The sequence below is a fragment of the Delphinus delphis genome, chromosome 1 (genome assembly GCF_949987515.2).
Source record: "Delphinus delphis chromosome 1, mDelDel1.2, whole genome shotgun sequence".
NCBI classification, from domain to species: domain Eukaryota; kingdom Metazoa; phylum Chordata; class Mammalia; order Artiodactyla; family Delphinidae; genus Delphinus; species Delphinus delphis.
This window is the reverse complement of record NC_082683.1, coordinates 105,423,939-105,450,509: the sequence shown is the minus strand read 5'-3', so window position 1 is coordinate 105,450,509 and position 26,571 is coordinate 105,423,939. Positions and strand designations below refer to the sequence as shown.

At 40.8% G+C, this 26,571-nt stretch overlaps 1 protein-coding gene across 6 annotated transcripts in view; it reads right to left on the bottom strand.

The window, feature by feature from the left end:
- The window catches only part of PDE4DIP (phosphodiesterase 4D interacting protein), a 224,796-nt gene that overhangs the window by 134,062 nt on the left and 64,163 nt on the right, over positions 1-26,571 (bottom strand). For all 6 annotated transcript variants that reach the window (XM_060028218.1, XM_060028087.1, XM_060028168.1 and 3 more), the window contains exon 4: positions 11,508-11,618. In XM_060028218.1, the coding sequence (XP_059884201.1) occupies positions 11,508-11,618 (111 nt within the window). The remainder of the gene's footprint in view (positions 1-11,507; positions 11,619-26,571) is intronic.

Here is a 26,571-nt window from a genome sequence, read left to right as displayed (position 1 = left end):
CCTAGAAACCTCTCCTGGAGATAAGTAGCCTAGAAATAGATAGAGAAGGAGTCCTCAGGCTATTTTCCTCATGACCGTTAATTGCCCTCCATCTTATATCAAGACCCTTAGGCACTGGTGACATACTTTGACACCTCGAAGAAGTAGGGAGAACAGGAGAGGAAAGAGGGGAGAGAGAAATTAGGAAGTTAGCATTGAGGGCCAAAGGAGGGTAGAGAAAGTCTGAGGCAGAGTTCTGGTTCTAACTGACATCACCACCCTCCACCTGCAGCAATTCAGGCAAGCCCCCTGAAGCTTTCCACAGCTGAAGGGACCTCTCTGCTCTCACCCCCAGCTTTGTAGAGACTGGCAGGGACCAGTTACGACCATTCTGACTCTGAGTTCTCTGAGGCTTCAAATGGTTTGGCAGCAACCTGGGCTTCTCCATAATCCCACAAGCCTGGAAGGGATCGGAGAGAAAGAACACGACTTCAAATGGAGACTGCTCCCCACCTCTAAAGGACCTCCTCCTCTGAGACCCAGAGGTCCACTACCTTCATCTGATTTCTGTGCCAGGAAGACCCTAGGATCCAGCTCTGGACTCAGGAGCTCCTGACTTTGCAGCAGAGTGATGACAACACACCATGTCATCAACTGAGTTGTGTTAGGTGGGCAGGACAAGGTTTATGTTTGTACTGAGCATACGCTCCGCTTGACTAGAGAGAATCTGGATGGGGGGGGGGTCTGATGGAGTATTTCTAGGAGGGGCAGCCACCTCTGTGGCCTCAGAAGGAAGCTCTGAAACCTACCAAGGAAAAGTGACCTGGAAGGACTTGCTTACTTCTGGCCCTCAGCCAGGGCCCAGACTCTCCTTTTGCAGCTCTAGGTCATGGCCTTCATGCTGGCAGCCTCTGTCCACCCAGGGGCCTCAGAGGAGGGCTTCCTCCTCAAGCCTCCATGTGGGCTAAGGCTCTGTGTGTATAAAGAGGTGGCTTCCTGCCCGACACGCCAGTGGGGCCGTATGTGAGGTTGGGAGGTAAAAAGCTGGCATGACAAGGCAGTCGGTGCCTTTCATTCACTCCCAACCTCTTTGAGCCAAGTTTCCAAATAACAGGGATGATAACTGCCCAGTGCGGCCCAAAGTCTGTTCTAAAGTTGCTTGGCAAAAAGCCACCTGACTATTACTTAGCCCTCCACAGAACAGCATGTACCAAGTCAGATCACTGTCTTTTGGTGTGTGGGTGGATTAGCTGCTACTTAACATGATAGGGTGGGCCCCTTTCCAGTTTGCACCAGCCCCCTGCTCTGTACCTTCTCCATGTATAACACAGCCTCATTTCTCTGGGAAGTCGAACTTGCTTAGATGAGATGGCAAAGGCCAGAGGAGGAAGAAACCCCCCAGCCTCCTCCCCACAAAAAAAATATCCCCATGGCTTTTGGAAACATATAATGAAGAAACTCCTAGGGAAGGGGTACGTAGGCTGAGGAACTAAATACTTGGCAGCAGGCACAGGGTACAGAATCATTTACCTGTGAAGTACTCTAGCTTCTGCTGTGTATACTCTATTTTAGCCCAGGATTATCAATACAAAGAAGAAGAAAGTCTAAACTTCTGACAAGCATATAAATTCCTTGAACTTTTTTTGAAGACCCAGGAAGTCACTGCAAGTGCCTGGACAGGAAGCAAGGCCTTCTGGATTCTAGTTTCAACATGACCATTAATTTGCAATGTGACCTTAGGCGAGTTACTTTACCACTCTGGGTCTCCGTCTCTGTCTTTAAAATAAATGTTTTACTCATTAGGGAAAGCTGAGTGAATGGTATATAGGAACTCTCTATTTTTGCAACTATTCTGTATATCTAAAGTTCCTTTAAAATAAAAAGCTTTCTTAAGAAGTGAAGTGAGGGGAACTTCCCTGGTGGCACAGTGGTTAAGAATCTGCCTGCCAATGCAGGGGACATGGGTTCAAGCCCTGGTCTGGGAAGATCCCACATGCCCCGGAGCAACTAATCCCGTGTGCTGCAACTACTGAGCCCGCGAGCCACAACTACTGAGCCCACATGCCACAACTACTGAAGCCCACGCGCCTAGAGCCCGTGCTCCGCAACAAGAGAAGCCACCGCAATGAGAAGCCCATGCACTACAACGAAGAGTAGCCCCTGCTCACCGCAACTAGAGAAAACCTGCGCGCAGCAATGAAGACCCAACACAGCCAAAAATAAAATAAATAAATAAATGTATTTATTTTTTAAAAAAGTGAAGGGGGCATACAGACTATCTCCAGGATCTTTTGTAACTCTAAACTGATTCTGTGTTCTTATTTATCTCCTTTCAAGTGAAAGTAAGTCATTTTCCAGCTATCCAAATATATATCAAAGCAGAATTTTCAGATCCACTCCTCCTACCGCAGACGAGATGTTGAGTAGCCCAAGCAACAAACCTATTTTTTGCTTTTAACATAGCCTATACCCTGGGCAAAAGCTGCATTCTCCAAAAACACATTAAAATCATTCCCTCCATATCCTCTTTGTTCTTGTAAACAAATAAATTCATCCAGTTGGGAAAAGCTGTTTCTGGCAGCCCATGCTCACAGAATCTCAGTTTTTCCCTAGCAACTGGGCTAATTATAACTCCAGCTACCTGGTAACAGCACTAGAGTTTCCTAACATTGACTGGCAGTTTTAAAGCCATCTCAGCTCTGCTGGCACGTGCCTTCCTGAGAAGGCATCAGAGGAGCTGTGAGACTGGGAGAAGGGAAGCGACTACCTTAGTTAAGGTGAGGGTATCCAAAGGGGCTGCTCAGAATCACGGAACTTCAGAGCTGGGAGAGATGTTAGTGTCAATTCCAGTTCAGCCCACACGTTTTATACCTAAAGAACCAGAGACCCAGAAGAAGCGACTTGTCTTAGCCAGGATCCTGGCAGTCTTCTTGATTCCTTTCCGTCAACCCTCCCATCCCATCAATCACCAAGTCCTACAGATAGTTGACCTCCCAAATATTTCGCAAGTCAGCTCCCTCTCCTCCACTCCTATTGCCATGGGCCTCATTTAGGCCCTCATCATCTCTTGGTTGGCCTATCTGTTCTCCTGACTTCCTGTCTTATCTTCCTTGAATCCATCTTCCCCACCCATCAGAAGGATCTGGCATGTTCCCTGCTCCTTAAAGCCCACCAGTGGCTTCCTATCCTCCTTAGGATAAAGTCTACACTCTTTAAAATGGCACAAAGGATTACGCCCTGCAGACCCTTCAGCCTCATTCTATGCCTAGAACTTAAATTTAGCAACACAAAACCACTTACAATTCTCCACACATACCATGTGGTTTCTGTCTCTAAGCTTTTGCTTCTTTCTTTTAACCCTCCCCCCCGGCACCCGCACCATTGACTAACCAATGCTTACTCTCCTTTGAAGACAAAGCTCAGGGGTCATCTCCTCAAAGACTCCTTCGTAGATTTTCCTTCCATCTCCTCTATTCAGTTGGGTTAGAGATGCCTCATTTGAGTTCCCTTATACTTCATACGATCTCTATTACTGACTCCTACCATACTCTCTATCACTTGTGTCTCATGCATCTTTGAAGCCTCAACTTCCCAGCATAGTACTTGGAATATAGTAGGTGCCCAATTAATGTTTATTAATGCATGAATGGCGAAATCTAAAGTTCTCCATGATTTGTCCCCTGCTTACCTTTCCAACCACCACCACAAGTCCTCAATATCATGTGTTCCAGTCATACTGAAAGATTTGAAGTGTGTCAAGCATGCAATGCTTTTGCCTGTTTCTATGCCCTTGTAAATACTATTTCTTCTGCCTGAAATGCTTTACCCTGTTCCTTATTCTATTATTTTTTTTTGATTCAATTCAAACTTCACATGCTTGACAAGGCCTTTTCTGGTGCATTTTACTGTTCTCCTTAGTACTATAGAGCAATCTGTACATACCTCTATAGTAGCCCTTATTACACCATTTTTATTTATTTGTTGATAACTTTCTCCACCAGCATCTAGAACAGTAGCTGGCATACAGTAGTCAACAGATGCTTGAATTAACGAATGCATGTGTAGAGACATGAGTAAATGAATGGCCAAGGTGATAATGTAAATAAGGTAAACACTTGAGACAGGGACTTACGATGCCTAGTCTTTCGACTATATTACGCTCCTTTTATCAGTGTGTAAACCTGGATGTACATAATAGGAAGAAGTGGCTTTCTGATAAGTCCATGCAGAAGTACAAATTATGTAGACATAGTTAAGGAGATAGTTGAAAGTGGTTTAAAATTAAATCAGGCTCCAGGATTTAGTTTTAGATTTGTTTCCTAGTGATTGAAAGAAAAGGTCTTAAGTATTCAAAGGAAAAAAATTTCCTCTTCCGAACAGGTAAGTATTATGACATCTAATTAAGAGCTCTTAAAAATGAGAAGAGTTGTGTTAGGCAAAAACAAAACAAAGCCAAAAGTTGTATTTGTTAAGGATTTCACAAAATTTTAAAGTAACTATGACAGTTATGGGAAAGTTGCTTTAAAAAAATTTTAGTGGTAAAATATACATAATATAAAGTTTACCATTTTAACCATTTTTAAGTATACAGGTCAGTGGCATTAAGTACATTAACATTGTGCAACCATCCACCTGCAGAACTTTTTCCCCAATTGAGTCTATATCCATTAAACAATAACTCCCCATTCCCTACCTCCCCACAGCCCCTGGCAACCACCATTCTACTCTCTGTCTTTATGAATTTGATTGCTCTAGGTACTTCCTGTAAGTGGAATCATATAATATTTGTCCTTTTGTGACTGGTTTATTTCACTTAGTATAACATCCTTAAAGTTCATCCATGCTGTAACATGTGTCAGAATTTCCTTCCTTTTTAAGGCTTAATAATATTCCATTGTATGTATACACCACATTTTGTTTATCCATTTATCTGTCAGTGGACACTTAGTTTGCTTCTACCTTTTGGCTAAGTGAATAATACTGCTATGAATGTGGGTGTACAAATATCTGTTCGAGTTCCTGCTTTCACTTATTTGGGGTATATACCTAGAATTTGAATTGCTGGATCATATAATAATTCTATGTTCAATTTTTTGAAGAATTGTCATACTGTTTTCCACAGTGGCAACACCATTTTACATTCTCAACCAGCTATACACAGGGTTCCCACTTTCTCCACATCCTGGCCAATGTATGTTATTTTCTGTTTTTGTTTTGTTTTTATCATAGCCATCCAAATGGGTGTGAAGTTTAAAAAAAAATTTTTAACCAAAAACACAACTATTGGTTACAACTATTTAATGAATGAAGTCCCCCTACTTTCTTCCTACTTCTACTCCCCCAAAGAAGAGGAAATGCACAAGCAAGCCTCAAGAACCTCAGAAAGCAGAGAATGAGGTGTCAGCACACACACTATGTACAGACATGGACACAAGAGACTCTGTGAGTTCCACAGAAATGTTTAAAAATAGTTTGGCCAAATTCACCCTTATTCCTTTCTCTTTATTTACATTTCCCCCTTCCTTACTGTACACATTTCTTAAAGTTCACATAAGTAAAACATAGGGGAAAAAAACTTAGCAGCTGACTAAACAAGGTATACAACTATAAAAAGAAAACAGTCAACTCTGTTAAATATAAGAAAACCACTTATTCTGCAACAGCAGCTGCAAGTTACTTTAGACAGTAATCTGAGAAGGTGCACACTCTCTAGTATGTGTCTCCAGGTATGCAGGATGGTCATAATCCTTTACATTTATTTAACATCTAACACATTAAACATGTTTACATATAGGGAGGAGGGCAGGGCGGGAATTCATGCCTCCATTTCGGGAAACTAAGGTTCAAAGAAGTTAAGGACCAGGCCAAGGGTATATAGTAGGGAAAGGTAAATTCAGAATTCAAGTTTTCTGGGAATTCCCTGGCAGTCCAGTGGTTAAGACTTGACGCTTTCACCGCGGTGGCCCAGGTTCAATCCCTGGTCGGAGAACTAAGATCCCGCAAGCCATGTGGCACAGCCAAAATATTTTTAAAAAAAGGAACACAGAATTCAAGTTTTCTGACTGAGTTCAAAACTTGTGTCCCTACATTTTGATATCCCTCAAAGATACTTGTTTTTCTGTAATTGCCTCCATTGGTTCAAGTCAAGGTTCCTAAATTATATGGCCTGATGGAGTTCCTTGGGGCGTCACTGAACTTTTGGGTACTTAGCACTGTAAGTCTGCACGTATACTCTTACTCATCGTATTTCCCAAAGCCTAAAGAAATCAGATTAGGACTAAAGAAAATCAGTCATTGAGACAAAAAGAAATTCAATGAGGAGAGCAGATCTTGAAAGTTCTCATACAAGGAAAAAAAATTGTAACCATGTGTGATGATGGATGTGAACTAGACTTATTGTGGTGATCATCTTGTGACATATACATATAGAGTCATTATGTTGTACACCTGAAATTAGTACAATATGTTAATTATATCTCCATTAAAAAGAAAGCTAGTTCTTAAAAATTAAATAATATAGAACCAGGCCAAGCTACAAAGTATTAAACCAAGATGATAAAAAATTTTGAATCATAACCAAGCATAGTCATAATAATTTTTGTGAAAGCAAAGGACTTTGTATTATTACTAAATAAAATATTTTATTAAAAAATGTAACAAATCTAGCCTTTCTTGTTTATTTTTTTTTTGAAGAAACATTTGTATGTAAGGGTGACAGTAATTGTGCTGAAATAGGGACACTTCTATTATATTATGTTATTTACACATGGGCAAACTAAAATGGAGAATTGAGACAAATAGGGCAAATTGTCCCAAATCCACTACTGAAGAAGAAGAAACTGATCTGGAATTCAAAAGTGGCCCAAATTGGATGTGTCCAGTAACTGGACTTATCTGGATAATTCTGCCATCTCCCAGTTTGTCACAACAGGGGCAAATATTGTTTGAGGGCTTACTACCATGTGAGAGGCATTGTGCTGGTTTCAATGGATTGGCTCACTTGATTTTGCTCCAGACCCTGTAAGATAGAAATTATTACAAGACCTACTTCAGCTCAGGGAAATTATAGTATTTGCCCAAGTTAACCCAGATAGCAAGTAGTAGAACCAAGATTCCATCTCAAGCCTGTCTTATTCCTAACTCTTAACTACTATGCCCAGTGATAGCAGAACAGTAGAAATGATAAAAATTTGGTAGGCAAGTAAAGTCAGTGGGCTGTTTATCATGATTTTAAAAACCTAGCTGTGAAAAAAACCAAAAACCAAACAAACCTAGCTGCAGAAATAAGCTACATATAAACTTCAAAGTTTGCTCAGGAAAAATATCTAGACTCAAAGATGAGAAACCACAGCTCAGAGAAGTCAGGCAGTTTAAAGACCACAAAACAATGGAACACAACTCTTTCAACTCCTGTCTAAAGGCCAAATCGACTTTAACCGTCCAACACCAATTGTGTCATATTTAAACATTGACTCTACCTGGTCCAGGAGGACAACATTCAGTTTCTCCTGTCGCTTTTGTTATTGGATCTGACCCTGTCAGATTTTAAATTCCATTCTTAGAATGCAACCTTAAATCTTTTTCAAAGCAACCTTATATAATAATAAATTCACACAAGCTTAGCAAGTAAGTAGTCATCGTGTGGCAAAACACAGTGGATGGTGGTTTTGTATGCTGTTTGGGGATTGGGTGTTTATCACACAGCAGTGGATTTCACAAATTCCAGGGTTGGGCATATTTCTAGCGGGGGCACGTTCAGCTATCATGAGAAGATGCAGGATTAGATAATCAACAACGAGGAAGTCAGCCAAGTTGCCGCCCAGAAATTATTTACCAGAGCAGCTGCTGTTCAGAAATGCTAACAAGCCAGTCTTCCTGGGAGTGGGCCATGCTCAGCTGTAAACCACTCACAGTGTTTTCGCACTTTACTTTGCTCCAGAATCAGGAGCTCTGTGTACTGCAACGGTTTCTCCCTTCCTTGCTTTATATATTGTCTTCCCCCAAAACTGAACCTACAATTAATATTTGCTATCAAGAGGGGGCAGTGGTACCTAATCATGTAGGTATATACCCTAGTTGTTCTGTGCTGAGGGTAAGCAGCCTCCTCCTGTGTGTTTAAATATTTACAGAAGCTGAAGCTTAAAGGGTAGTTTAACTTAAACATTCAACCAAAAATAGCCAGTCTCGCAGAACCAACTCTTATGTATAATTTAATATTATTTTATTTCTGAATTCTCTGAGTATCTTGAAAGAGAGAAACCCTTAACTCCTTTTTTATTTACTTGCTCTGAAGTTGATACTTTTAGGCTTTTATGTAACTCTCTAACTCTTACAACTTCTCTTACAATTAAACAGCCTTGTAGCTTCCTTTACAATGAAGAATTATGTATATCTACTTTAGTCTCTCCCTCAATCAGCTACATAAAGGAGGACTTGCCACTTGGAAAGAAAAAGACAGAACCCACTCTCCAGTCCTTTTCTCCTGCAGTTTCCCTTCCCTGTAGTCATTATGGTGAAATGCTTGATTGCCTCTAAGACAGTAACTTTTTACTCTTCAGTACAAATATTTCAACAAAAGTCTGCAGTAGTAAAAATATGTGAAATGATAAAATAGTTACTATTCATAATAGAATTTTATTACATGTTTCACAAATACTGGTTTTCTTTAAGAGAATCCATGCATACAGCACCCAAATTATTGCAGATTCTCACTTAGTTGGGCATGATTTAATGCTTTTACTATATTTAAAGAGTCCTTCCAACACTAAAAAAAAATCAAGCTAAGTTTAGTCACAGAACAGGGCTCTAAATTCTTATCTGAACTACCTGACTTACCATGTGATGCACTGCACATCACTCTCCCTGTCTCTGCCAACATGGCTGCTAATTAATTGTCCTAACCTTGTGGAGTCACAAAGGGACTAACATGGATGAACGTAAAACCCATTCATGGGAACGTCTGAGGGTGAGATTAAAGGAACCAAATTGCTTTACCATTTTTAAATATCATAATAACTATTACTACTAGTAGGCATACAACTACTACCCTCTCATACCTGTAGGATGCTATGAAGTTTACAAAGTGCTTTGATTATGTCTTCTTATTTAATCTTTATGGCTGCTATTTATTCATACTCTCAACAAATAATTTTCAGGGCCTATGGTGCTATGCATAATTCTTTTTTTTTTTTTTTTTTTTTTTTTGCGGTACGCGGGCCTCTCACTCTTGTGGCCTCTCCCGTTGCGGAGCACAGGCTCCGGACGCGCAGGCTCAGCGGCCATGGCTCATGGGCCCAGCTGCTCCGCGGCATGTGGGATCTTCCCGGACCGGGGCACGAACCCGTGTCCCCTGCATCGGCAGGCGGATGCTCAACTACTGTGCCACCAGGGAAGCCCCTGTGCGTTATTCTTAATGCCAGTTCTACAGGGACTGGAACAGGCTCAGAGATGCTAAGTAACTCGCCCAGGTCTCTGATTGTCCAAGGCTCTTGATCTGTGGTTTTCTAATCCCTTGTCCTTCCATCAAAATGCAACTGTCCTGATTTCTATCAATTCCTCATCACTACATAGTGTGATAAACTAACTTCAACTACGATGTTCATGACTGATAACGGCTTTATGTATTCTGCTTCCCAAATAAGGGCATTTTAACCTAGGCTGTTGGTGCTTCCCAAATAATCACAGCCAAACAGGATGAGTAATGTGACAGGCGAATGGAACAAAGGTATGGTGAGAAGGGAAAGGAGGGGACACAATAGTTTGAGATTCCCCATATTATAGGATGCCTGTAGCTGCCTGACTACTCTGCTCTTAGACCAGGAAGAGACAGGGCCATTTCTACTTCCTGAGTGGGACTAGTGGCAATACAGGAGTCTAACAAAGGGTTGTCACCTCTGCATGTGACAATGTCCTGTGGCCCACTTACCCCCACCATACCTCGGTGCAGCTCCTATAATCCTCTCAGTCACACTTCTCCAGGACAGCGACGGTGCCCTCTCACACCCACCCAGAGTGTCCCCTTAGCCAGTGCAGAGCAGAGGGTGAGACCAACTGACTCAAGCGGTCATTTGATTCAAGCTAAAAAAATCCTTTCCCTCAAATTATCTACGAAATTGCCCCTTTCTTCTGTCTTGCTTTGGAGACAGTTAATGGGAAAATGTCCCTCCCTCTGCACAGTGAACAAATTCATTCACTATTCCTACTCCGAGGCAAATACTGCACTCATGCTCCCCTTCTCCCTCTCTCTGAGTTACCAACCCTCACTTGGCAATATCCCTCTCGACCCCTGGCAGCTCCATTGAAGCACATTCACTATATAGTCACATAAAAGACAAAAGATGAGTCTGGATCAATTTCAGGAAAATTCAGATTAAAACATGGAAATCCAGAAAAGTCAGAAAATAGGGCTAAATCCCTCAGATTTAGCTGTTCATCTTAGTTGAATTCACCAAACAGTGGTTTGGGTCTGAAACACCAGTTATTCCTCTGATCTAGAGTATTATCTAGCAGGCTGTAATGCTTCCCAAACTCCTTCTCGACAGGACAGGGCACACATAGATAATGATAATATTGGTAGAGTCCTCTGGTGCAAACAGCTGGAGATTTAGAAACTGATAAAGTCAGAGGCCACCAGCTCCAGGTCGCTCAGGCCGCTTCAGGTCCTGCTAGCCCAGACACTAAGAAAGCTAAGGAAACCAACATTGTGGCAACCAGTTAGGAAGCTTAATCCTTGTAAACCATAGCCTAATGTCCTCTTACCAAGGTGCTGTCTCATCTCACCCTCAACTCAGCCAATCCCCTCTGTCTTCCTTCCCAGCCCCACTCCCCCATCAATCAAGACAGCCCTCCCTTTCAGGGAAGCCGCCATTCCCTCTCCCACCCCACCGAAGGCCAACGGCTGTTCATTCCATCAATACCCTTTCTTCATTCTAAGGTGAACTATTCCTAAAGATGAAAATGCCTAAGACCCCGTCCTAAAAGCTCATCTGCATAATCATCTTCAAAAACAAACACGAATTTCTCAAGGAACAGAAACGTCCTCAGCCCCTGCCCCGTTCCCCATGGCATCATTCCCTGCCCCCATGTGCCAGAGCTAGAAGGGTCCCTTCTCTAAGCAGAGCGTGTGACTTGAAAACTACCAGCTTCAGTCACCTCCGGGGCTTGTTTAAAAATGCAGATTTCTAAGCTCCCCCTCCCTTCCTAAATCAGAATCCCTGGGGGTAAGGCAGTAATCGACACTTTAAACCAGCCCCCAAGGTGATCGTTCTACACAGTTCCAAACCACAGGTCGAGAGCCTCTGATTTAATCCAGCTCGCTCTCTTTACAGAGTAGGAAAGTAGGAAACAGGCACCGATGAGGTGAAATGGGCTTGTCCAAGGTCACACTGGCGTTAAGGTGACCAGGCCAGGCCAGGCCGGGAGACCGCCTACCCCACTGATTCGCACAGCACCAGCTAGGAAGAGCTCGGAATCTGGATGTGTCCAGCACCAGCCCCTGCCCCCCACGAGCCGCAGGCCCCCGCACTCACCCTCTTGTAGATGTCCTCCCTGCTGGCCTCATACTTCTGCTGCATGCGCTCCTCCAGGAAGTAGATGCGCAGCTTGAGGCTGAAGTTCTCCTTCTTCAGGTCATTGAGGTGCTGGGACAGAGTGCGATATCCATTAGACATGGTGGGCAACCCATGGGGAGGAGCACATGCCCAATCGCCCCCTCAGCCCAGGAACGTGGTGCAGCTGCACCGCGGCATGAAGCGAGCCGGCGGCGACGCTGCGAGGCTACGGCGACATGCCCCTGATGGCTGGCGCTCTCTCCCGCACTTGGGCCTGGGCTCGCTGCTCTGGGTGCCGGAGCGCAGCGCGCTTTCCTTTTTTACCTCGGGAGATATTTGCGGAATCCCTGACAGAGGAACATGCTGCGTGAACTCAGACACAAGTGGTGTAACCCGACTCCAAGCTAGGACTCGGCTCTCACCCTCCCTCAGCCTCTCAGGCCCAACTGTAGGCAGTTAACAGTTTCTCAGAAAAGAGAGGGGGCTGACCCTCAGAAGCTTCCAGGAAATGGGGAATGGGAGTAATTCAAGGTGATGGTTGGGTTGCAAGGACACAGAATGGCCCACAAAATGGTGACCACGTATCAAATATCCCCCTTCTGTCAGGTGCAAATCTTAAAGAACGACTCATCAGAGGGGTTTCTAATTTCCTTGAATGATCCAGAAGCTCACCTCTCAACAGTTCCTTCCCAGTTTTATTCCCTGGGCCTTTCCAGCCCTGAGGCAGTTAAAGAAATAGCCTTTATTACCGTGCCCCTCCCCCCATACACACCTGAGCCACCTCCCAAGAAAGGGCCAATCTTCTAGTTCAGTGGAATCTTTGCAAAAATCTGTTTACCAGTTACACAAGCTCCAAGAGGCAGGGTCAAAGGTTCCTCCCTCTAAGGGATGAGGGCGAAAAGAGGGTGGGAGGCGATGGAGGGAGGTGTCAGGCTGGAGCCCAGAGACTTTACCCAGTCACTAGTTCTTAACTCCGGCACCTGCCAAGTGGAGCTAGGCACTCATTACCAGATCCTGCTCCTAAAGCAATCTAAGATCCTTGAATGACAGCTGCAACGCTGGCAGGAAGTATTATTTATACCACACCACACGGGACATTGAAGGTGACTGGGAGACAACGCCACAGCACAGATACCACACACAGGTTCTTGGTTGCAGTAATACTAGCTTGAAAACAAATTAACATTAACATCCAAAGTAAAGGAAACAAAAACTTTATACTTAATTCACGTAGAAGCTTCCTCCCCAACCTACCTGCTCTTCATTCTTCTAATTCTTTCTTCACTCTTCATAATAATTCCAATCAACCTCCCTTTTTTGTATACTGCAGGTAGTATGTTGGGCATGAGGAATACAAAGATGAAGACAGTCCCAGCCCTCCAAGAGATAGGTGGCCATAGAGATGTAGGTGCGTACGTTTTACACTATAATCCTCCAGGCCTGTGTTATTCAAACATTTTACATTTCACACTGCAATCCAGTGCATGCACACACACACACAACTGAAGTAAAAGTTCCCCAAAGTAATGTTAACCATCACTATGTAGGATGCACTCTGATATTTCCTATTCCGTTTCTCTTTTTGGGAGTGACCCACTGAATTGATTCCATGACCCACTAATATGTTTTGTCCTAAAGTTTGAAAAATACTGAATCTGTGGGAACCCAGAAGAAAGAGTGATTCATTCTCATTAGGATGGTGAGAGAAAGAAAGCTTTGACTAGGAGTTGCACTTGCACTTTGCTTTGAAAGACAGAAAAAATTTGAGTGAATAAAGTGGCCTCAGGAGGGCATAATTAGAACTGAGCATTCTCTCAAATAGAGCTGGATTATAAGTAGGCAACACATTTCTTACCGAGACCACTGGTAACTTAAGACAATATATTCTTCATTTTTTTAAAAAAAGCACACATTTAAAATGCATTTAGCTAATTTCATTAAATCTGTGCTCTTAGAATAAATGAATTTCACCTAGGCTTAATTAGAGACAGTGAGGAAGAGAAAAGTCTGAGGTAAGACTCAAGACGATCCTTTTCTGGTCCCAGCTTTGTTACTAAATAGACGTATGACCTTGGGAGTACACGTCTCCAGGGGCCTAACTGTCCTCATTTATAAAATGAAGTGGTTGGAAACGGTGATTTTAAGGCCCGTTCCTGGTCTAAGCTCCTAGAGGAATAACCTGATTATTATTACCTCCATTTTGCACAGGGGGAACCAGGTGCCAGATTCTAGATTGGTGTTTAATCATGCTTTTGATGTCTACTTGGATTCTTTCATCATGTAAGATAATTTAATAGAAGCTTTATGGAAAGTAAAATTGCCTATGAATGCAGGTGCTCTTATCCAACCTATATATTTCTTTCTTCACATTAAGCCTATTTTCTCTTATGCCCTGTGATCCCTTGTTCTTTTCCTATCTCTCTAGCCTCTTCTCTGTGTTGTTTTTTTTTTTCTTTTTTCCTGGCTCTTTAAAGCTACTACTTAAATGATGATTAGCCATTAGCCTTCTGATTTTTTTCTCTTCACACTTTCTCCCTTAGAGATTTTATCCACTTTTAGGGCTTTGACTTTTGCCTCCCAAACAGTCCCCAAACCTCCAACTGAGTTGTCTCACCCAAGATCTAGCCCTACATATCCAGCTGTTGGCTAAATAGTTCAACTTGCATGTGCCATTCTCACGACAAACCTCATGGCAAACACTTTTGCAACAGTGTCTGTCATGTCTGCCAGAATTCATCCAGCTAGTTCTTCTCCTTATTAAAGCTAAGAAAACCCATTATTTTCAAAGCATTATTTTCAAAACTCAAATCTTATCCTGTCATCTCCCTTACTTAAAAATCCTTCACAGGCATCTCATCACTCTTAGTATAAAAGAAAAAAAAAAATCACACCCTCTCAAGACACCCTGCCTCTTTTTTCAAGCCACTTTCTCAAGTTTGAATTCCACCCAAACAAAGCTTTCCCTGCTACGCCAGACTGGAAAAACTCTTTCCTCTTTAGCTCCTAAGGCAACTCCTAACGTTTGGCAAGTGCTCGTACGCTGCCTCGTGGTAATGCTTTTCTGTTGTCCTGCAGGGTTATTTACACATTTTAGAGCTTTTCACTTTTTCATGTGTCTACCTCTCCGACTAGTCTGTAAGCTGCCCAAGGGTCGATGACTTATCTGTCTCTCTGTATTCCTTCAGTTCCCACAATTGCCAAGAAGACCTCCCCAGTTAATTCTTCCCGCTGTGCGGTATACAATCACCTCAGTCAGACTAGAGTGTTTTGAGGGCTGGCAAGGCATATTTTGTGTCTTTGTATTCTCGTTGCAGACGAGACGCACTCCCTAAATGTTTGTTAAATTAATGAATAGATAATGATTGCATATATATTTCATTTTTTGCTGATTTAATCTGTTAAATATGGGCTAGGTTGCTTATGTTAGGTTGGCCGAAAAGTTCGTTCGGCTAGGATCTTACAAAAAAACCCAAACAAACTTTTTGGCCAACCCAATATTATTCTCATAACTTTCCAATGATATAGAAAAGTTTGTTTTAATGATTCCAAAGAAACTACATCTGCTAGAATGGTGACTAGAAAAATAATGTTTTGTTCACTTAAATTTCTAAGTTTATATGCCCATCTTGACTTTTCTCCTGAACTCCAATCTACACCTAACTTCCTAGTAGAAATCTCTACTTGAATATGGACAGCTCATACTCGTGATATATAAAACTGGATTCCTAATTTTTCCCAGGACATATGTTCCTTCCTCTTTGGACCCCATTTCAGTTTGTAACCACCAATATTTGCAGTTGTTTGGGCCAAAACTTTTGAATTATTCTTGACCCTTCTTTCTCATGTACATCGTCTCATCTGTCTGTAAATCTGTCTATCAAGATTTCTATTTTCAACACATATAGAGAAGCTAGCTACCACCACTGCCACTCGTACCTTTGCCACTCTGGCCCAAGATACTGTGATCTCTCCTCTGAGTTATTTGAATAGCCCCTTAACTGGTCTCCCCACTCCCACCCTTGCTCCCCTATAGTCGATTCTTAGCGTGGCAGCCATATCACTATGAGGGTTACAAAATGTCAGATTGCTCCTCTGCTGGAAACCCCCAATGGCTTCCCATCTAATTGAGAGTGAAAGGTTAAGTCAGTCGTTTTGTTAGCCCATAAGTCCCAAGGCCCTGCATAATCTGGAGCCTCTCCCCTACCCTCTCTTCTACGTTTTTCCTACTACTCTTCCCCTATGTACTCTGCCCCGGCCACACTGTTTCTCTTTGCTGTTTCTCAGAAACACCAAGCACCCTCCCTCCTCAAGGCCTTTCAGCTTATTGATCCTTCTGAATACTATGCTCTTTCTTTAGTTATCTGCATTCTCCTCCTCACCCTCTTCAAGTCTTTGATCAAATGTCACTTCCTCTATGAGGTGACCACCCTATTTAAAACTGTTACTCACCCTATGCCTCACCCCAGCCCTCCATGTCTCCCTTCATTGTTTTTTTTTAATCCCATAGCACTATCACCTTCTAAAATATTATATTTACTTATTTATTTTGTTTCTTGTCTGTCTCTCCCTACTAGCATGTGAACTCCATGAGAAAGCCAGGATATGGGCCTGTTTTGTTCACTGCTATATCACCTGTACCCAGAATGGTGCCTGGCACATAGTAGGTGCTCAAGAAATATTTAATAAAAGTATGGATGAATAACTAACGTGCTGACTTTGACTTCATTGGATTTAATCCTAATAGAATTCAATCTGTATACAAGATTATGCAGATCTTGTAGGAGGAAGAGCATATCTAAAGGTAATTTTATAAGTAAAATTAATTCTTCTAACAGACTAATTTTAATGCACAATGCAGAATCTGAACTATGTACAAGAGTTCTGAATAAATGGGGAATAATATATGATAAATAACAATCAAAGGGCATTATGAACTGTACAAATAATAAAAACTATAGAAATTAGGAAAGAGAGGCTACCAGAGAAGGTTCCAGAGAGAAGTGACATTTTTGCTCTCCTTAAAGGATGAATCAAGTTTGCATAGGCTGGAGGGAGAATGCAAGGCAATCTAGGCAGGTAGAACATAAGCAAAGGTGCAGAGGACCAAGTGGACTGAAACAAAGGGCACATGCTGTCCTGTGGTGGGTGAACAGAGAGGACAGGAAGTGAAGAACCATTTTAGAAAGATCTTGAAAGTCAGGATGAGGAGCCTGAGTTTGTTCCTTTAGCAGATCCTGGTTCTCAGTTTGAACAAAGGGCGAGGAACTACCTACTACTTACTTTATTTGCTTATTACTTATGTTTTATTTGTTTGTGTTTTGTAGCTTTATCAAACAAAACCACACACAACCTGGGCTGCTCACTAGACCTCCTAAATCAGGGCCTCTCAGAGCTTTGGATAAGCTCTGCACTGCTTAGGAAACAAACACTGCAGGTTCTTGAGCAAGGGGCAGTGCTTCTATCTTTGTTCTTCCTTTTTAATGTAGTATATAGAAAATCTTTACTCTTCTCTGAAAATATTTTTTCCAAACATTAACAGTTCTCCCCTGCTCCTTGCTTAATTTCTTCTTCCCACCGCTTCTTAATGTATTAGTCCAGACTGGAAACAAGACTTTAATAAGAACTCAATCAATGCCAACAATAGTAGGAGATTACAACCCAGCTGTTTTATGTCATGCCCCATTAACATAACCGACTGTCAAGTCAGCCTTTAAAAACAACTCAGCCTCAATTTGCTTAATCATATTCAGACCCCCCCAGATAGTTCTTACAATGGAAATGCTTGAAAACATATTAATCTCTTACCAATCCCTCTCCTAAAAATACAGTTCCACTCCACTAAAAATGATTATCATCTTAATTGACACATTCTTTTCAAATATAATCAAACTTTTGCAACTCAACTTCACCAATTTGATATCTGTGATAATTCATAATTTTACATTTCATGAAAATAAAAATATTCGTAAATAACTTAATATGGTAAGCAGAGGAACAGGAGAATAGTGTTTTAAGCAACCCTTGACATTTTACTACCCACTTACAAATTGGCAATAAATATTATCACTATTATACATATTTATCTAGGTGGGATAGCACAGAATTGTGGAAAGGGCAATAGCTTTTGAACCAAGGAGATCTGGGTTCAAATCTCAGCTCTGCTATTTTCTAATTGTGTGACTTTCGGAAAAATACTTAATAGTAATTAACTGTAGGAAAGGAGTCAGGAGGTCGGATTGGGGTAGGCTATTAAGAGTGTTGCAATTGCATCTGTAATGTGAACTTTTCGTTTTCAATATGAGGCAAATAGAGCAAAAATAATATGTGTTAAAATTTAGATATTGGGGGGACTTCCCTGGCCGTCCAGTGGTTAAGACTTCACCTTCCAATGCAGGGGGTGTGGGTTCAATTCCTGGTCAGAGAGCGAAGATCCCACATGCCTTGTGGCCAAAAACCCAAAAAAAAACATAAAACAGAAGCAATATTGTAACAAATTCAATAAGGACTTTAAAAAAAATGGTTCAAATAAAAAAATCTTAAAAAAATTTAGATATTGGATACATGGACAAGTGTTTTATTGTTCTTTGTATGTTCTTGTCTGCGAAATAGTTTATTATTTTAAAAAAACTATTTTAAATGGAATGAAACTAGGAATTACAGGAAGGCAGCTTTCAATTAAATATAAGAATAAATTCTCTAGTAGAGCTGGATGTAATGAACTTATTGCCACACTGCATCCATACATTCATACATCAAATATTTACTTAGCACTTACATTATGAGAGAGAGTAAATTTCCTGCCACAAAAAGGAATCAACTGAAATTAAAGGACCACTTGTCATGGATATTGTTAAGAATCTTCACACATCCACTAGGTTAGTTCTGGAGAACTTTTAAGGTCTTTAGCCATCCTGAGATTCTATGTTTGAAACATATTTTCTCATAGAAACAATATTACCAAAGGCAGCACCAATGAGAGAGCTGTCACTTTTTGGAAGATCTCAGAGCACCCCACCAGCTCTCTTATGGTAGAGCCCTAAAAGGTAGTGGGAGTCTACCTGTTCAGACTGAGTGCTCTGGTTGCCTTGCACAGGAAGAGGAAGAGGAGATAAGTGAGCATAAAGGACATGTTATTCCAAGACAAAAGCAGCAACAACGACTAGGGACCTAAGGATGACTCTCAACAGACTTTGCTAACTGTTACATTTTCAAAACAGACCTGTGGGAAAGTCACACCAATGGCTGGAGAGCACTTCCTGCTCTTTAGCACCCAGGAACCCTACTTGTTTTGGATTAGACGGCAGGGATAGACACGAAGGGATGGGGCAAGGAGAAGGAGGAGGATGGTTTGTTTCACACATAAATATTTTATTTGTAATACATGTATGTGTCTGGGAGTCCCTATGTTTTTATGATAAAATCTAAGTTGGAGAAATACAAAAGTTTAGTTACTGGCTGTTTTGAATGACTTTGACTTGTATTACAAAATTAATTAGATATAATTACACTATCTTCACAACAACAATCACTTGTATAGGATTTGACAATATACAAAGCACTTCCATATATGTATTATTTCATTTTATCTTCATTACAACACTGTGAAGTAAGTGGATTGGATATTATTATCCCCATTTTATACTCCAAGAAAGTAAGACATCAGGAAGTTAGCCGATTTGCTTAGCTAGAAAGTGGAGGAGCACAGACTACAGCTTCCAGCAGTCTGACCCATATTTCATACTCATCAGGGCCTTACTCATGACACTAGATGACCCCTGTGAAACTAGGGTTCCCCTGTGACTAATAAGGTACTTCCAATTCTACCTTAGGTCCCTGCATATTTTCAAAAAGTATCCTTCATTATAAATAATATTGCTTGTGACCTCAGAGGATCTGACCACCTGAACCTATATAAAACATAGTTTTCTCCATTTTCAAGGTGACTAAACCAAAGCTAGTCTTCAAAAGATTAAACGTAGGGTTACTATATGACCTAGCAATTCCACTCCTAGGTATACACCCAAGAGAAGAGATACATATGTCCACACAAAACAGAAGCATCATTTGCATAGTCAAAAAGCAGAACATCGCAAACATCCAAAAACAGAAGATTGAATACACAAAGTTTAGCATATCCATATAATGGAATACTACTCTGTCATAAAAAGGAATGAAGTACTGACACATGCTATAACACAAATGAACCTTGAAAACATTATATAATGTGAAATAAGCCAGGCGCAAAAAGTCACATATTACATGATTCTATTTATATGAAATTTTCAGACTAGACAAATCCATAGGGAAATTAGATGAGTGGTTTCCAGGGCGTGGGAGAAGAGGGAACAGGAAATGACTACTAATGGGTATGATGGGTTTTTGGGGGGTGATGAAAATGTCCTGGAACTAGATAGTGGTAATTGTTGCACAACTCATTAAATATACAAAAAACATGGAATTGTACACTTTAAAAGGGTGAATTTTATGGTATGTAAATTACATTTCAAAAAAGCTGTTATTTAAAAAAGAAGAAAGAAACTAAAGCTGTGAGAAGTAACATATCCAGTCCTTTGCGTTTTACAAAGGATTTTTCTATGATAAAGATTCAAGTTCAATTCAGTTCAATTCAGTTAAAAGCAAATGGTTTAGAACTGACCATTTCTAAATGTATATTAATCCTACTTAGATTATGGGGCCCTAACATAAAGGCTAGAGAAAGTATACTTTAAGTGGCCCTCAATATTAAATACTCATGGATTACTATGTTCTATCAAAAGTTAAAGTTTTGTTACAATCCTTAAATAAAACAGAAAGAAAACATGATCCACCCTATATTTTGACAGGAAAAACAGACTCATTTGGCTGCCCTGAAGAATATGCATAACTTCTGCAGAACATTCTAAAAAGGAAAATGTCAATCGAAGTCAATCAACTTGGTCTTCCACTCATCAACCCTTTCACTTCCACACAGGGTTTCTGTCCAGTGTTCCAGAAGCCAGCTGTTGATGCCTGCCTCAGAAAGCAGACTGAGAACTCTACAAACATCTGGCTTTTTCTCTTTGGGGTTGCACAATAAACAAATCTTTCTTCTGAAACTCTGTTTTTGAAATTTCAACATAATCCCTGAAGTTTCAGTCTTTTAAATGCTAAAATATTAACAATACCATTCAACTTTTTCCCCTTAAACTCAGAAGCATACTGATACCCATCCTCTACACAGCCTTTTCTTGAAATACGTGGCCTGATGGCAAGACAGCTAACAACAGAGCTATTATATCAGGTCAATAAATAAACCCTGTCTTAGGCAGCATCATTGTGTAGATAAATGGCAGGGGTTCCAGTGATGTTCCTGCTGTCTTCCCCCACCATAGATACACACCCACGCTACCCACAATGATCCTGGAATAGCAGGGTGTTGTCATCGTCATATTGGAGCGCTACGAACTATATAAAAACAAAACAAAACAAATAATAACTTCCCTGGTCACCAAAAATAAATGGCCCAGCCAGAAATAGCACTGTCAGAGACAGTTAAATGAGTTCCATGGCAAAACGACAGTTGAGCTGCACTGATGCTGGGAGCTCCTGAGGATTCCTAGGCTCCAAACTGGATTCTCCTACGGTTTGGCCCGACCAACAAGAGCAGGACTTGGTGTTGTTTGTTCACAACTGGTTCGACCCAGGAAGATTATTTGCTGAGCTTTTAGTATTCAGATGGAACGTGTCAATTTATGGCCTCACCTATTTTTCTAGATTTTCATTAATTCTTTCTCCACCCTTCTCTAGGAAAGAAGGTGATTTCAAAGGCACAATTAGGACTTTGTCCAGGCATGAGAGCTGAGTTCGCAGTGATACCATGAATAACCATGGCAGTAACAATAAGGCTTTGACCGAGAGTAGCAGGTGGTAGGAGGAGATAAAACCAGCTTGAACCCCATTCTATACTCTAGTGCTCCAGCCATGACAAAAAGCCTCCTGTTGCTGAACTTGCTCTGCTGCCTCCAGGACTTTTCACGGGTAGCAGTGTCAGCCTGGAAAGTCATTCCTCTTCAATTTCCATTCAGCTCTGACTTCACTATCTCCAACTAGCCTGTACGGATTTGAATTAGATATTACCTACTAAAGGAAGCCCACCTGACCCTAAAGTCTGGGTAAGGGTCCCTCCTGAGTGCCTCCACAGCATTGTAATGATTACATTCTGTTGTAATTGGCTAATCTGTAAACTCCCTGAGGGCAGGAACCATGTTTGCCTATCCATTATTGTATGTGCAGTACTTAAGACATTATGTTGTATACAGTAAGCACTTTAGAAATATTTGTTGAATGATTAGATAAATAAAAGGAATGCACATTATTAAAAATTCAGATAATACAAAAAGTTATAAAGAAGGTAAAAGTCATGGCTAATCCTATCACCCAGACCTAATCACTTTAAATATTTTGGTGTATATCCTTCCAGACATTTCTAGTTTTCTCCCTCAAAAATGAGATCTTATAAATACTGTGATATCACTTATATGTGGAATCTAAAAAATACAACAAACTAGTGAATATAACATAAAAGAAGCAGACTCACAGACACAGAGAACAAACTAGTGGTTACCAGTGGGGAGGGAGGGGCAGTATAGGGGTGGGGGAGTGAAGGTACAAACTGTTGGGTGTAAGATAGGCTCAAGGATGTGCTGTATAACAAATAGCCAATATTTTTAATAATGGAAATGGAAAGTAACCTTTAAAAATCGTGTAAAAATAAAATTTTTTTAAAGAGATCTTATTTTATGTAATATTCAAACTGTTGTTGTTCTGTTGTTTAATCTTAAATTTGTTATTATTATTACACATATCCTTCCAAGTCAGTACATTGCTCTGTGATGCTCTGTTGTATGTGTACCATGGCTGAAATAATCAATCCTTGCCTTGATGAATAATAGATTGTTTCTAATATTTTATTAGTATGAAAACACTGAAACATTCATCCTTCAACACACACCTTTTCATACTTGATCACTGTGCATGTAAAAGCTAGAACAGGCCTGGCACATAGATTGTACCCATATACTGTGTAGATGAACAAACAAATGAATAAGGGAGCAGCTGTACATAGAGAGGCATAATGAAATTGTGGCTAAGCGTTCAGGTTCTGGAATCGGTACATTTCTGTTAAAATCCCAGCTCTAGCACTTTCTAGCAATCACTAGTCTTTTCCTAGCTTCAGTGTCCCTCCCTGTACAAATGAAAATAATGGTTGTACCAACCTCAAAAGACTGTTTTCAGAACTGAATAAGATAATGCAAGTCAGGTGCATTCACAGAGGTCTGCACACTGTAGTACTCAATAAATATTAATTGATAACATTATTTTTGTTATTTTAAAATTTTATCATTGGAATGGAAATTCCTCAAGTCCATAGGAAGAAAGACAGAGCTTCTCTTCATACAGTGAAGAGGAGAAGGCAACAAGTTCTAATGAGGACACAGAGAGGAGATAACAAAATATAAGAAGGATTATTCTCATTCAATGCCATTTTCTCTGTGGAAGTGATTGCTCTTTTCTGTGTTGGTAACCATACCTTCCAGAACTTTCAGGGTTGTTCAATTTTTGTAATTTCATTCTTTTTGATAAAGTCACTTTGTTAATTGTGTAACCAAATGTGAACCAATATTTATAACTTTGTAAAGTTTACCGATATGTATGAATACAAATTAGAAAAAATGTTTTGTCCTAACATCTAGGTTTTTTTTTTTTTTCGAGGTATGTGGGCCTCTCACTGTTGTAGCCTCTCCCGCTCCGGACACGCAGCCTCAGCGGCCATGGCTCACGGGCACAGACGCTCTGTGGCATGTGGGTTGTGGGATCTTCCCGGACCGGGGCACGAACCCGTGTCCCCCGCATCGGCAGGTGGACTCTCAACCACTGCGCCACCAGGGAAGCCCCTAACGACTGGTTTTTAAAGATATACATTTGATTGGCAATTACTCTAATCTTGTGATCTCTTCCACTGGTGCCTTAGATGTTATTTAAATTAAATTTCGTGTAATTTAAATTTCTTATGTCCTAATCAGAGTGTGTGCTCTCCGAGAATGGTAACTCATATACATCTCTGCATCCTCTACAGCACTCAGAATCATTGCTTTTATTCATAGTTCTTAAGAAAAAGGTGATTGATCTGATGCCTATTTTTGGCAGTGTTGCTTAGGAATGAAAACGTTGCCGAAGTTCTGTGGAATGACTGTGTGGAATCCCTCTGAAAAGTCATGTTTAACAAGAAAGAAAAAATCCTGTGCTTATGATTGCAGAAAGTTTCAGATTTATCCCCGCTTCCCTTCTCATCTAATAACTTTCTGAAAGTCTCAAGACACTAGTGAAACCAAAACCAGTATGCTTGGGGCACTGTGGTTTGAGGAACATAAATGCCATTTTCAAAAAAAAAGAAAGAAAGAAAATGTACTTCACCAGTAGCTTTCATTTGCCAAGGCTGTAATTAAAGAGAAACTCAAGAAGCACTTGAAATGGCTGGACCTAAAGGCAGAAGTCACATGACCCAGACTCACCTAAACTAGAACAGGAAACCCAGGCCGTGATAACTCAGATCTCCATAAGGGTAGAAAAGTCCCTTTTAGGACTCACTTCCCGCACCCACCCCCCACCCAGGCTTCAAGACCCAAGTGGAAAAATTTGCCAGGGTGGGTGGGGCCTCAACAGGCTGACTCACTGTGGTTGGATTCAGACTGCCCAGAAAAGCTAGCTTCAGACTGTAATTAAGCAAACACTGCAGCTGGTCTTGTTGGCATTTTCATGTTAAAGACAGCATTATTAGAAAATGTGTAAACAGGGGAGGGCAGTGGAGGCCTCCTCTAGACCGTAAAGCCACAGACCCCTACCCTTTCCATGGCTTTTCTATATATAGCATCTGCCATTTTGATTCTCTGCATAGAACCAAATTGCACACATTGCACTAATGTAACCTCTCCTCTGAATGGTCCTCTCATTTCCCCAAGAAACTTGACTCTTGGAATTATCTTGGCTCTGCCACTTTATACCTGTAATAGCTTTCATCAAGTTCTTTGAGTCTTGGTCTCTTCACTCATATAATGGATGTAATAGAATATCTAATATCTATCTCATAAGTTAGGAAAATGAACTGAAAAAGAGCTGAAATAAAATGTGTTAAATGTCGAAAAAGTGCCTAGTGTTTAATAAACACTCAATACATATTATTATTAGCTATTATTATGATCTTCTTAATAACTCCTGTCCAATATTTCAAAAGGTCTCTGCTTCTTTCTCTTACTTTACATTTATAATTTTATGATCCCAGTTTAGGTAGACAGTTATCTCCCTTTAACCTCACCATTAAAAATAAATGTGCTGGGCTTCCCTGGTGGCGCAGTGGTTGGGAGTCTCCCTGCCGATGCAGGGGACACGGGTTGGTGCCCCGGTGCGGGAAGATCCCACATGCCGTGGAGCGGCTGGGCCCGTGAGCCATGGCCGCTGAGCCTGTGCATCCGGGGCCTGTGCTCTGCAACAGGAGAGGCCGCAGCGGTGAGAGGCCTGCGTACCACAAAAAATAAAAATAAAAAAAAATAAATGTACTTTTCCCACCTGCCTCTGTAGTACAATGGATAGCACATTGGACTTCTAAAAATAAATGTATTTTTCCTGACTTCTCAGTTTCCTATCCTAACCAATTAATTAATATACCAGTACCCTCTTTAGAATCATTTTACTTACTGTGAATATACTCAGTGAATACTGAAGTAGAGGCCGGGGGAATACAAATCCAATATAACACCTAATCTTCAACGCTTTTCAACAAATTTAGCTTAACTGATGAACATCTACTGAGCACTTACTATGTACCAGCATTATGCTAGGTTCTAGAGACTAGAAAAAGGTGAACAAGAGGCTTTCTGCCTCTGAATTGCCTAGAGTCTGGGTATACATTTTGAGACTGGAGAATGAGGGGGGGCATCCTAAAAAGAAAAACAAATAAACAAAAAACTGGACCTGAACTGAAACTTGAAGGATGAGTAGGCTTTAACCAGGTAAAGAAGAGGAGAGAAAAATTATTCTAGGCAGCAGGAACAGCCAGAAAAAAGGCTTGCAAATATGAAACAACTTTGACTTGCAAGCAGTTCAGAATTAATGGAATAGAAAGCATGTGATGGAGAATACTGGGAGATAAAAGTGGATTTACAGTTTACCTAGGGAAGATAGAACTGCACTCTGTGCCCATCTAAATAGGAGGAGCTCATGATTCCAGGCCTATATGAGTCAGCACTCTTATTACCACCAACATAGAAAGTACTATTTTAGGTCACAAAAATGACGAGTATTCTCAGCACATTATGAGATGCTTGGTAAGTTCCTTTGTTACTCTTTGTGCCTTTATTTCCTGATTTGTAAACTGGTGTAATAATCATGCTTTCTTCACAGGGTTTCCATTAGCATTAAATGAGACGATACTGCACATACTTAGCACACTACTTGACACACAAAGTGATCAACACACACTAGCTAGTGCTATCTATGTGCTGCTCTAGTCTCACTCACCCCAGAGATGCTGGAGGTGGGGTGGGTGCTGTGATCAGTGAGAAAACATATAGGAAAGAATTTTTCTCAACATATGACTATGGCCATTTGACATATGACTATGTAAAATGACCCAACAACCTGTCAGGATTTGTAATCATGGTACCTAAACTCCATCATCCTGAAAAAGTCACAATCTCTATAAGTTCCGGTTCCCTCACTTGAAAATAGGAACAGTGATGCTTGTTTCATGCAGGTTTATAAAGACAAAATAAGGCAATTTATGAGAAGCACTTAACCCACTTCTCAAGTCTATAGTTCTGGAAAGGATAGAGATCATTCCATCAATGTATCTTTGGGGGACGGGGGAAGTGCCTTTAAAACAAAGCTGACAAGGTTTAAAAATTAATTAAATCATTCACTCATTCAAAAAGTACAAATGAAGCATACATACTAAGCAAAACTCTTTTATCATGGGAAACAATACCTATTAATTTACTTCTACCAGTGT